Source organism: Meleagris gallopavo, chromosome 1 (assembly GCF_905368555.1).
Source record: "Meleagris gallopavo chromosome 1, MGAL_WU_HG_1.1, whole genome shotgun sequence".
Classification (NCBI taxonomy): domain Eukaryota; kingdom Metazoa; phylum Chordata; class Aves; order Galliformes; family Phasianidae; genus Meleagris; species Meleagris gallopavo.
Genome location: NC_139404.1, coordinates 190,964,258 through 190,976,864, shown reverse-complemented (window position 1 = coordinate 190,976,864; position 12,607 = coordinate 190,964,258). Strand labels below are relative to the sequence as shown.

At 40.5% G+C, this 12,607-nt stretch overlaps 1 protein-coding gene across 1 annotated transcript in view; it reads left to right on the top strand.

The window, feature by feature from the left end:
* Positions 1-12,607, top strand: part of ACER3 (alkaline ceramidase 3) — a 56,612-nt gene that overhangs the window by 37,589 nt on the left and 6,416 nt on the right. Inside the window, exons 7-10 of the mRNA XM_085216487.1 lie at positions 3,746-3,804; positions 6,581-6,682; positions 10,091-10,195; positions 12,488-12,533. Of these exons, the coding sequence (XP_085072613.1) occupies positions 3,746-3,804; positions 6,581-6,682; positions 10,091-10,195; positions 12,488-12,533 (312 nt within the window). The remainder of the gene's footprint in view (positions 1-3,745; positions 3,805-6,580; positions 6,683-10,090; positions 10,196-12,487; positions 12,534-12,607) is intronic.

The following is a 12,607-nucleotide window of genomic DNA, read 5'->3' as shown; positions in this document are numbered from 1 at the left end:
ACTGCTGAATACTGAGTGCTGGAATGCTTGGGTCCAATTTGTAAATGGGAAGCATACTCTTCATGTATGTCCTTCTCACCAGATAATACTCAGTATGAAGAAGACCTTGAGTTTTTCCCCATTGGAAAGACACAGGTTTGGAAGCTGACATAATCATATCATAGAATCATAGAATGGCCTGGGTTGAAAAGGACCACAATGCTCATCCAGTTCCAACCCCCTGCTGTATGCAGGATCACCAAACACCAGACCAGGCTGCCCAGAGCCACATCCAGCCTGGCCTTGAATGCCTCCAGGGATGGGGCATCCACAACCTCCTTGGGCAACCTATTCCAGTAGAGGGGAAACTTAGGGATAACAAAAGAAAAAGGTTCTACTATTTTTCTCTTGCTTAAATTGTAGTGCAGGTGATCTTTTGCTTCCAATGTAAAGGCACTGTAAGGCAGAATTGCACAAAGCTTGCATGGATGTTCACGTGTCACTGAAGTGATACATTAAAGAACAACAACAAAGAGAACTGAAGGAATTGAGAAATTTGAATAGACTTGAATTACAGTAGATATTTTTTATTTTATTTTGTCCTTTATCCCTTGGGTGGGAGATAATACCTGAGACGCTTTTTTTGGCATATTTAAAATAGTAAGTCCATGGGTGGTAGAGGAATAAAAGTAAACACTGCTCCCAGAAGTATGAACTATTTTATGCTGCACTGTCTATAGACATCTAGTAAGCAAAAGCTGTCATAAGACGTGCATATCGTAGCAACACCTCCTGGATGTTTGCCTGTGGTGTGAAGAGAAGGGTTGGAGCACACAGAGCAGAACACTTTGTTGTTCCAGTCTTTCATGGGCTTTTAAGCATGAATGTTGTGTTTTACTGCTTACAATCTATTTGTGTGGGGGAGTGCAGAAGGAAAGAAATTGAAGTGTCAGCTGTGGATGAGTTTTTCTTTAGTCGTTGCAAGGTTTCTTTTTTCCTTCCTACATTAAACCCATCCCCTTCCACAAGCCATTAAGAGATACTGAGCCAGTGGCTCTACAGCTTTTCAGAGCTTTCCCTTTTTCCTGCTTTTAGGAGCTGCAAAAATAGTGTTTATAGCCAGTGTTTTACCTTGGCTTTAGGCTGGCTCTAAACTGTGTTTCTGTGGACTTAATCTAGCACTATTTATTTGGTTTCTTGTATAAAGAAACAGAGAGAATTACATAGAAAAAGCTTGAAGGTCATTTAGTTGGACTAAATGATCTTTTCCAACCTTAATGATTATGATTCTCTTAAGCAAATTGGTAAAAGTCTCTCACTTCACGGGTTGCTTTTTCTGTAACCATGCTGCAGAACTGTGTTTTGTCAATGCAGATTGTAGATGAGAACCACAAGGAAATGAGGTCAGGCCAAGGAGCCTTCCCAGGAGCTCCTTCTTCTCTCTTAGAATAAATTACTGGATTTGGTTAGGAAAGCAAAAGCTCTTTGAAATGAGTAAAATGCTATTCAAGAGCACTGTGCTTGGAAAGCAAATGGTATCCTGGGTTCCATCAGAAGAGGGGTGGCCAGCAGGGATAGGGAGGTGATTCTCCCTCTTTCCTCTGCTCTTTTGAGGCCCCATCTGAAGTATTGCATCCAGGTCTGGAGCTCCCAGTACAGGAGAGACAGGGAGCTGTTGGAGAGGGTCAAGAGAAGGATCACAAAGATGATCAGAGGGCTGGAGCATCTCCCCTATGAAGGCAGACTGAGTTTTCATAGAGCTGGGCTTGTTCATCCTAGAGAAGAGAAAGCTGTGGAGTGACCTCATTGCAGCCTTTCAATACCTAAAGGGAGCCTACAGACAGGAGGGGAACCAACTCTTTGAAAGGATTGATAACTGCAGGACAAGGGAAAATGGTTGGAAGTTGAGGGAGGGAAGATTTAGGTTGGATGTCAGGGGGAAATTCTTTACAGAGGGATTGCTGAGGTGCTGGAACAGCTGCCCAGAGGGGCTATGGATGCCCCGTCCATTCCTGGAGGTGTTCAAGGCCAGGTTGGATGGGGCCATGGGCAGCCTGGTCTGGTATTAAATGTGGAGGTTGGTGGCTCTGCCTGTGGCAGGGTGGTTGGAGCTTCATGATCCTTGAGGTCCCTTCCAACCCAAGCCATTCTGTGATTTAACTTTTAAATTTAGTCTCTATTTGTCAGTGTGATGGACAGGCAAATTCTCCTAGCAATGGAGAATTGCAGCAGCACATGGAGCACTCAGCAGTGAGCAGTCCCAGCACCATGTCCCCTTTCCAACTTCAGATGGCACTGAGCAGCACTCAATACCAGGGCCATACCTAGCAGATTTTCTGATTTATGTGCTGCACTCCATCAAGGGAATTAGTTTACAGTTTTGTGTAAAAGTAGAAGCCAGAACAAATTAGCTTTTCCAAATAGTTTTGCTTTGTTTACAGAGCAGTATGCACGTAGCAGTAGCGTAGTTACTGAATTTATTTATCTCATGCTGAATGCAAATAGAGAGCTGCTGAGCTGAATGGCTTTACATAGTCAATATTGGAGCTTCTATCTGTTGTCAAACATAAAGAATCCATTGTCTGTCGTGCTCGGAATGTATGCACTGATAATACAGTGAGTGCTACTAACCTCATCACTAAAGCTAAAGTGAGTTTGGAAGGTGGTCTTTATGGATTTCTGAACGGTAGGTTTTATTAAATGCTGTTACAGCAATCTGTGTCAGGTGAATGGCTGCATGCATATGTTTGGGGATATTAATAGTTGAATGTTCCAGTTATGGCAGAGCCTTGAAGACAGTGTAGTCGAAAAGAAGGAAAGAGATGAGGTTGACAGAATGTGATGAAGACACTGGTTTGTAAATCAACTGTTCTGTTAGGTTTAGTGGATTTTAAAAACCCACTAAAGTGGGTTTTTTATCACAGTAAAGTGATGCCACTGGTGTCTGAAAATCCTCTGTGCTGCATTGGCTTCTGCATCACTGCTCAGGCATGGCAGACTCCATTGCTTCACTTTGTTAATCTGTATTGTCTTGGAGGTGGTATCATGTGAATCCTAAGGCTATGGAGAAAGAAGCAGAGAGTGATTTGAAAATCATGAGGCAGGAAAGAAATGAGTACTTTGACCTTTTATTTGTCAGACCATCACATTCAACTTCATTGAGCTTACAGTGAGACAGATGTTGCTCGTGGGACTTCTCAGAGCATGCAGCCTTTTCTCTGTATATGTAGAATGAATCCTAGCAATTTGGGAATAGATGATTTCAAATGCTCCCTGGAAAGTTTCTTTCATGCTGGTGCTCTGTGTGGGCGTAGTGGATAGACTCTTGAAGTGTTTACCTTCAGAAAAAATATTAAACATAAGTGAAGGAAGTATAAATTTCAAATGTGTTTTCAACTGATGCTTATGCAAGCAGGGGTTAAAATTTCCAGTTAGAGAACAAGTAATGGGAGTGAATTACTGTTTTGAAGCCAAGGTGTTTACTGAGTGCCATCTAGTGTTTGCTTTCTAACTCAAAGAAATGAAACAGCAGCTTTCCACAACTGACTTTTCCCATAATTGCATACACAGTGTGATTATAACCTTGTTTCTATTTGTCTATTTTATAGACATTCTCTTTGGGTAGACCCAAATTAAAATTTAGCAGGGATTCTATTTTCTTCAGGCTAAGAAACTACAGTCAAGATGCAAACAGTTTTATTCATTTGGTATTTTATAAAGTCTCTTGAATACCACTGCTGATCTTTATCTCTGCTTTTATTTACAGATCATGTATGGAACACTAGTTTCTGTTATAGTTCTACGATCTGTTTATATAGTATTATGGTAAGTGTTATTACATACTACTTGTAACTCAACATTGTAAGGTACATCTTAGCATGTGTATCTTTTCTGGTGGTCATAACATGGGAAATGAGTGGTGGCAGAATTTCTTTAACTAGTTATACAGTGCTGGTTCACAGTGCTCTGGCTGAAAGAGAATGCCCCACTTCCTTGCATTTTCTTGAAGCCAACAAGTTACCATCAAAACTTTGTTTTTAGTTCTGTATGTAACTGTTCAGGAACGCAAGGAGAAATATAACAAAAGATGTGAATTTAAAGTGAATATGCTGAATCACCTTTCAATTGCAATTTCAGTTAATTTGGTTCGACTTTCCCCCAAGAATTTTCCACAAACCAAACATAAATGTTCACAGACTTCTGTTAAGCAAAAAACACTTAAGATGGATTGTGTGTTGCTTGCAGCTATAGAAACAACAACAGCTTAAAGACACTTTTCAAACCCATGAACACGGAAATTTTAATCATAGCATAGAGATCTTAAGTGATACTGCCTCTATTCACATCCAAGGGGAATCAAGTTCGAGTCGATCTAATTTTGTTCTTGTACAAGGATTCAGCACAGCTCTAATCATTTAGATTAAATCTCTCTCTGTGTAGATAAGCTCTTGGGTCTGCTGACTTTCCAGTTCTGCGAATTCCACTCTTGTGCATGCTTGTTATTTCTGAAACATTGCTATTATGTCACTACCAATAATCCCACCATCCTTCTAGGATTTCATCCAATGTTTTCCACCTGCAAAGTTAATCTCTGAAGTTTCTACCTACTTTTTCCCTTCAGTTTTAGAAGTTTTGGAATGTATTTTCTTAATTAACAGATCGCTTCATTCCAACACTACAAAGACTGACTTCCCTTTTCAGCTATGTTGATGCAAACTGTGGTTAGAAAGTTAAGAAAGGGAAAGAAGCTTTGCTGTCCTTACAGTGCCCTTTCTCTTTGCAAAAAGCCAGCCCTGAGTGTACTTTCGGATTTACTTCCACTCTGCGTTGCTAAAATGCATTTCTGTCTTTCTGTTTGTAATTCTAGCAGTTGTCCAAGCCTGTTCTAACTTATATTTTGATTGCTGTTTCTGCTTTTCTATTTTATTTCTTTAATATGTAGTAACTTCATATGACTCGTGTTTCTTGGTGCAGGGCTGGAAGTTGCTCTGAGCTCAGTGTACAGATCTTAAAGAGCAGCACATAAATCCTTTCAGGCTGCTGCCTCCTCCTATCCCCACTATTTGTTATCATTCCTACCCATTTCCCCCAGCTTTTCATCATTTCTTGGTTCTGCTTCATTCCTAAACTTACGACTTGGCAAATGTTGTCCTGTGTTCATAGAGCATGTTCTCTGCTGATGAGTGATGCCAGCCTCTCATGCTCCTTCACAGAACAACACTTATATCTTCTCTGAACAATTCCAGCTATAATTATCTAATTACCAGTGTCTATAACATACCATTTAGTGCTCTTTCATGTCTTAGACTTGCTCATATCTCTAGAGCACTGAGTCGGGGTTATTACAGAGTGGTCTGTGCCATGTACCACGATTCTCCATGCATTTATTAGATTAAACAAACAATACTTTTGCCAGTTTATATTTGCAGTATGCTTGTTGTTAACATGTACCACTTGTGTCTGATTGGTTTGCTGAATGGAAGAAGCTATGCCTATCTCTTTGGACATTTCTATTGCCACTGCTCATAGCTGTGGAATGTAACTGGGTACACTGCAGTGGAGGAAAAAACAACTCAGGAATGCGTTTTAAACCAAAATCTAAACTGTACATCCATAAAGTTTAAAAATAACTTAAAGTATTTCATGGCAGCCTCTTGGAGGTGGAATTGGGCTTTCTTTTGGACTTCCTAGTGGGAAAGGAGCAAATGCTGCCAATTTCCAGGTAGTAAGCTGGCAATTCCAAGCTGAAAGCGGGTACTGAGGTGAGCTTACAGACAATGCACTTTCTTGTAGCTGATTCTTAAGGATATTTCTAATATCCTAAATAAATGTTTTCTCCCCAAATGGGAATTTTATTTTTTTCTGTTCCCAAAGTATACTGTATTGGAAATACAACATACAGTATTCCTTTGGGAGTGTCCTAAATTGTCACATGGCTAATCTTTAACTGAAAGATTACACGTGGGACTCACAAATTTTTACATTTTGGATAACTTCAGTTTTCCCACGTGCTGCTCATTCGTAGTGCAGCAAACATTTAGGGGACAATCAGTAGTGTAGAAGCAAAGTCCCTAGAAGACCAGTCCCAGAGAATGCTGATTCAGGAGAAGCACAGCAATATATGGGCTTGTCGGAGTATGTCCAGAGGAAGGCCACAAAAATGATCCAAGGGATTGAGAACAAGGGCAAAGAAGGAGAAACAGGAGAGATTTAGATTGGGTATAAGAAAATTCTTTTTTTTTTTTTTTTTTTTTTTTTAATGATAATGGTAGTGAAGCAGTGACACAGGTTGCCCAGAGAGGCAGTGGATGCCCCATCCCTGGAGGAGACATTCCAGATAAGGCTGAATGGACCTCTGAGCACCTGATGGAACTGTAGTTTTTCCTGTTTTTTGCAGGGAGGTGGATGTCCTTTAAGCTCATAAATGTCCCTTCCAACTCAAATATTTTTGTGATGCTGTGAATACTTAAATAGATGAAATTTGAAGTTGATATCTTCTTAAATGAAGCACTTTACATGTATGTTATAGTATTTATGTAAGCTACAAGCTGCCTTTAAAGCATATTGAACTAAGCTCTATTATTTCTCTTTCTCTCTTTAGGGTATACCCATGGCTTAGAGGTCTAGGCTATACATCTTTAACTGTATTTCTAATGGGATTTTTCCTCTGGAATGTGGACAACATTTTTTGTGAGAAATTGAGGTGAGCACTTTCACTTTGTCTCCCTAGCTTGTAATCTTTTAGCATAAAGCATTGTTTTCTTTGCTGTGTATATTCAAGTCCATCTCACGGTAGGTTTGATAAGCTGCCTACAAAGCGTTCACAAGGCTTTTATCCAGTTTTCTCATGACCAGATTCAGCACTGAACAGTTCTTTTAAAGCTTTTCTTATTCATGAATAGATACTTTTTTTTTTCTTTATAATAGGTATTTCTCTTTAACTTTAATTTAAATTGAGGGAAAGTAATGTCACTGAAGTAATTTTGAGGATCTGTGCCTGACTAAAGTCTGCTCATCATACTTGATTTCATCTGAATGAGATTTTTATCCTGCTTTTTTTTTGTTTCTGCTCTTATAGTTTCCTAGGAAGATATCAAAAACAGCAGTTCTACAAGCTAAAGAAGTATCTGCTGCAATATATCTGTCACCAATAAATAGCAGCAATTTGAGTGTCTCAAAGAGCAGTAACTCTGTGAGCCATTGCATTGTGCCTAGCTGTCATTATTAGCCTGAAGTCTTACAGTTTAGCACTGGAGAAGAGGCCAGAAAGACTTCATCTCTGATTAGTCTATTGCCAAATGGGGTTAAAAAAAAAACCAACTGGCTTCCACAAAAAGCATGTGGGAGTCCACCATCTTGTTGTATGTGTTGTTGTATGTGTGGCAGATACTGTACATGTGCATGAAAGGACACCAGACCAACACATTGGTTTCTGAGTGCTCCATCCCTTGGAGCTGGACAGCTTCCTAGCAGCACTTGTCTTTCACTTCATTGTGATGGTTATGTTCCACCACAAGCTGGAAGAATTGGACAGGTTGATGCCAGCAGCAAGAAAATCCCATCTTGATTCTCTGTATATAACACAGACAGGCTGACTCTCAGTGTACATAACATACACTGTTATGTACTTGAGTCTGTGATGTACAGAATTATCCTATTAGGTTGCTTTGTTAGGCTCAGATCATAACATGCTTTAAGGAATCGTATGTTTTCCATCTGTCCCTTTTGGCTCTGCGAGTCTTGCAGTATTTTGAGCCAATTGATATGTAACTCCACCAGGATTTTCATTAAACTTGGGGAGGAAAAAAAAGGCAAAAAAATGCCCCTCTAAAAATACATGATAAACTTACATAAAAAGTTTATTTGCCAACACAAGTGGGTGGGTATACCATCACTTTGCACATGCTGGCATCCAAGGTTGATTTTTGCAGCTGTGCCAAATTGCTGGTGAGATTGTAGCACCCAATTCACCAAGCCTGATGAGTTCCTGGGTGTCTGTGGGGCTTTGGAGCTTGCTCTTAGACTCAATGATTCCACCAGCTGCTGAAGCTCTTTTTTTTCCACCCTGATTTTGTAAAGGGAAAAAAATGTTAGCATATTTCCTGTCATACTTGTTTGGTTATGGTGCTGGGAAGAAAAATTAAGTTTCTTTACTAGCTTTAATGATCAGATGTCTTCAGACCCTTTGAATTTCTCTAAGCGCAGTTATAATTTGAACATACTGAAGTCATTCAGGCAGGGCAGAAGGCTGGTCCCAGTTTTGAAGAAGGTCAAGGAAGATTATTACATTTAAAGGCCTGTCAGCCTCATTTGGGTGCTTGGTAAAATTATGGAAGAGGTTATTTTGAGAATTACTGAAAAACACCTGTAAGGCAATGAAATCATTGGTCTCAGCCAACAGGGGCTCATGAGAGTAAAGTCCTGTTTAATGAACCTGATCTCCTTTGATAACAGGGCTACCCACCTAGCTGACCAAGGGAAGCCAGTTGATGTAATCTTCTTGGATTTTAGCAAAGCTCTTGATACTGTTTCTCACAATACCTTATGGACAGAATGTGCAGGATGCAGCTAGACACAAACGTTCTGTGATGTGTGAACAGTTGGCTGATGGGTCAGGCTAAAGGGTTGTGGTAAATGGGTTTACATCAGACTGATGGCTGATCATTAGGGCTCCATTTTAGGGCCAGTTGTCTTTAATGATTTTATCAATGACCTGAATTCAGGACTTGGAATTATACTAAGTTAGTCAGCAGTTGACACTAAACTGAAAGGGTCTGTTGATTCCCTTGAGGGCTGAGAGCTTTTGCAAAGAGATGTCAACAAATTGGAGGGCAGGGCAGTCATCAGATTCCCAAGGCAATGGGCACAGCCTCAAGCTGCCAGAGCTCAGGGAATGTTTGGACACTGCTGTCAGACTTTGGGTTTGGGGTGGTCCTGTGTAGGGCCAGGGGTTGGATTTAGTGATCCTTGTGGGTCCCTTCTAATTCAGCATATTCTGTGAAAAAATATGTTCAATTTCTTGTTCCCTGTAACTTTTTTTTGTTGTTCTCTAAAAGATCTGACTTGTGAATCATCCACCCACCTACTCTTTTGGGCTCTAATGTTCAAAATTGTTTTGATTCAGTTTTTGTTTCTCCTTACGTCATTTACTGGAGATAATTAAAAACAAAACAAAACAAAAAAAACAACAACAAAACATGAGATTCTGATTTTGAGCTTTGACTTTTCCTGCTATCAAAAAGGTCAGATTTTTGAGTGGTGCTGTATGGAGGCACAAGTTGGACTCTATGGTCCTTATGGGTCCCTTCCAACTCAGGATATTCTGTGATTCTAAAAGGCTGGGGTGACTGTTTTCATATTCAGTAGTCATTAATGGTCTGACTGAATCAAAGCTGTTTACCTTTGTGACTGAGTTGGAAACCTAATCAGTAGCTCAGGGACTAGCATTTAGTGGAGAAGCCTGAACACTGTAACATAGTGCAGTAAATAAGCGTAACAGAAGCTGCAGACTTTTCTCCCTTGCTCCTGCAGTCTTTGCTATTTTCCCTTTTTGTTTTGACTGAACATGAAGTCAGCAAAGAAGGCAGGCAGATGTTGACATTTGCTCCACCAGCAACCAAAACAGAAGTTAACTGCAGAAATCTGGCGAGCAGGAGAAACCACAGTGACTTAATTCCTTCTCTTTTTTCTTTCTCTGTCTCTATCACTGAGACTCTTCCCAAGTAGCTCACACCCCGTAACTGTTGAAAATATAAAACGTGTTGGCAGAGCATTTCAGAACCTCTATTTTCATTTCTTCCTCACTAAGCACTGTTTCTCCCTGTTCTAAGTGTAAAACAGAGAAAGGTAAGCTAAGCCTCCACAGAGCTGGAATGAAGCAGTGAGGTCAGGTGGACCCCTCTTCTCTCTGGCCTAATCCTCAGCAGTAGTTTGCAAGGTTTGGGAGAATGATAGAACTCATTTGAGACAATGGGATGCCATAAATATACTCTCTGAAATTTAAGTCCAGAGGTAACAGATGACTCAAATCTGAGATTGTTCTGTTGGGGGGGTGGGACGGGACCCAACAAAAACAATTGCACAGTGTTTTCTTTTGTTTTCTTTCTTACAGAGCACTACGAGAGAAGATGCCTCCTGTTTTGGGAGCTGTGACACAGTTTCATGCGTGGTGGCACATTCTCACAGGCCTGGGCTCTTATCTTCATATCTTGCTCAGGTAGGAAATGTTTTCTAAACTGGATGATCAGAAAGCAGCCTTGGGAGTTTTCCCAGGTTCAGATTTACTTCAACATGCTGTGTCAGCAGAAGAGCAGGAAAATGACCTTTTAATGAACTGGAGGAAGTGGAAGTCCTTTCCTCTGAGTGACTTGTCTGTAAACTCTGGTAGTGTATGTTCTCCACAACAGTCATCAATCTTTTAGATAGTCATGATTCTACAAGAAAATGCAGTTTAGAAATGAGAACTCTATAGCAGTCTACTGTTGAATACTTCTGAAGTTTTAATTAATTTCCAAATATAAGCCATTAATATCTTTCTGCTCTTGTGCGAGAATCCTCAAGTGCTTAAATGTGTTTAATTTTACAAGTGTAACTAATTATTTGATAGGCGCTGTCACTCCTGAGGACTATCAGGCATTATGCTACAGAGCAGAGGGGTGACTGCTGAAGTGGTTGGAGCAGAGCTGTTGGCAGAAGTGTGGGATGTTAGTTTTAGAAGGAGACTTAAATGTCTAAGCGCCTTAATTAGCGGGTCTGCAGCCAGCAGATTTTCTCTGTTGTTGCTCTATACCGCCGTCTACTGGAAGCAGAGGTAAAGTAGACACTGCAGATTTTTAGTTTGTTCAGTACCTAACAGGTACATCCTGTATAGGTGAGAAAACATGATCACATATCAGTTTTGCTATGCCTGCCGTAGTTCTCCATTTTTTGTCAGATGCTAAAGTTGCCAGTAAAAGGAAAATTCAAGGAAAATAAGTACAATTCCAGTAGCTGATCTCATAATTGTGTTGGTTTTGGTTTTTTTTGTAAAATAAAATAGCTGTAAAAAATATATATATATATATGTACGTGTGCGTGTATATATGTGTATGTATATACAAAATACAGCATATTATGTGGAAAACAGTCGCTCCATTTTGGCTGAAAAGTTGTCTGCTGTCCTGAAGAGTTTGAGATGATCTTTTGAAGAAAATTCCTTATGGAAAACAAGTTGATGGAGATGCTTTGAATACTATAGGCAAGGTTTTTCCAGTACGCTGCACAGAGAAAACAATTTGTTTCTGCATTTTCTGGCCATTGAGGAATGTACCTAATCCAATGAACTACATGCTTTCCCTGCAGTAGTTTCCTTAGGGTTTTCTCTGAGGCACCACCTATACTACCTGAGCAGATGGCTGCATAAGGAGTGAGGTCATAGACAGGAAAAGATCTGCTAAGGGGAAAGAATGGGTCAGAACAACAGTAAGGAATCAAGCTATCTTTTTTACTATTATTTTTATTGATATCTGCTACATTCTGTGATATAGTGAAGTAATTTTACCCTTCCGAAATGACAGGCTCTATCTAGTTCCTATTCATGGAGTCATAGAATGGTTTGGGTTGGAGGGGATCCTTGAGATTCTTCCCCAGCTATAGGCAGGGAAACCTCCCTCTAGACCAGGTTGCTCATAGCCCCATCCAGCCTGGTCTTGAACGCCTCCAGTGTGGGAGCATCCACAACTTTTCTGAACAACCTGTTCCAGTCTCACCACCCTCACAGTAAAGGATTTCATCCTGATATCTAGTCTAAATCTATCCTCTTCCACTTTAAAGCCATTTTGCCTTGTCCCATCACTACCTGCCCTTTTAAAAACTTCCTCCCCAGCTTTCCTGTTGGCCCCCTTCAGTCACTGGAAAGCTGCTATAGAATCTCCTCAGAGCCTTCTCTTCTCCAGGCTGAAGAGCCCCAGCTCTCTCAGTCTGTCCCCACAGGGGAGATTCTCCAGCCTTCTGATTATCCTCATTGCCCTTCTCTGGATGCGCTCCAACAGCTCCATGTCCTTCTTGTTTTGGGGGCTCCAGAAGTGGACACAGTACTCCAGGTGGGGTCTCACGAGAGCAGAGCAGAGGGGCAGAATCACCTCCCTCAACCTGCTGGTCACACTTCTCTAATGTAACCTAGGATATGGTTGGCCTTCTGGGCTGCATGCTCACGTTGTCAGCTCATGTTGAGTCTTTCATCAACCAACACCCCCAAATCCTTCTCATCCTGAGATCTTTTCCTGAGCAGAGAGAGCTTCTCTCTTCCTGCTCACATAATTGATTGTGTAGGTCTGTTTGCTAATTGCAGTGGGATTTACTATGTGGGCTGTTTCCTATTTTGTGTAAATGTAGTCATAATGTTTAGTTCTACAATCACAGTATCAATTATTTTCCAGTTGGAAAACAAAACAAGCATTAGTACTTGATTATTATTTTGTATGCTGTCTTACATATTAAATTTCAAGTGTGCTTTCCTTCTCTTTCTCAGTTTATACACAAGGACACTTTTCCTGAAACACAGGCCAAAGGTGAAGGTAAGCAACTAATATTTTGTGTCCACTGGAGCATTTGTATATCTTGGGCCTGAACGTGCAGTGGGGCTTTCTAG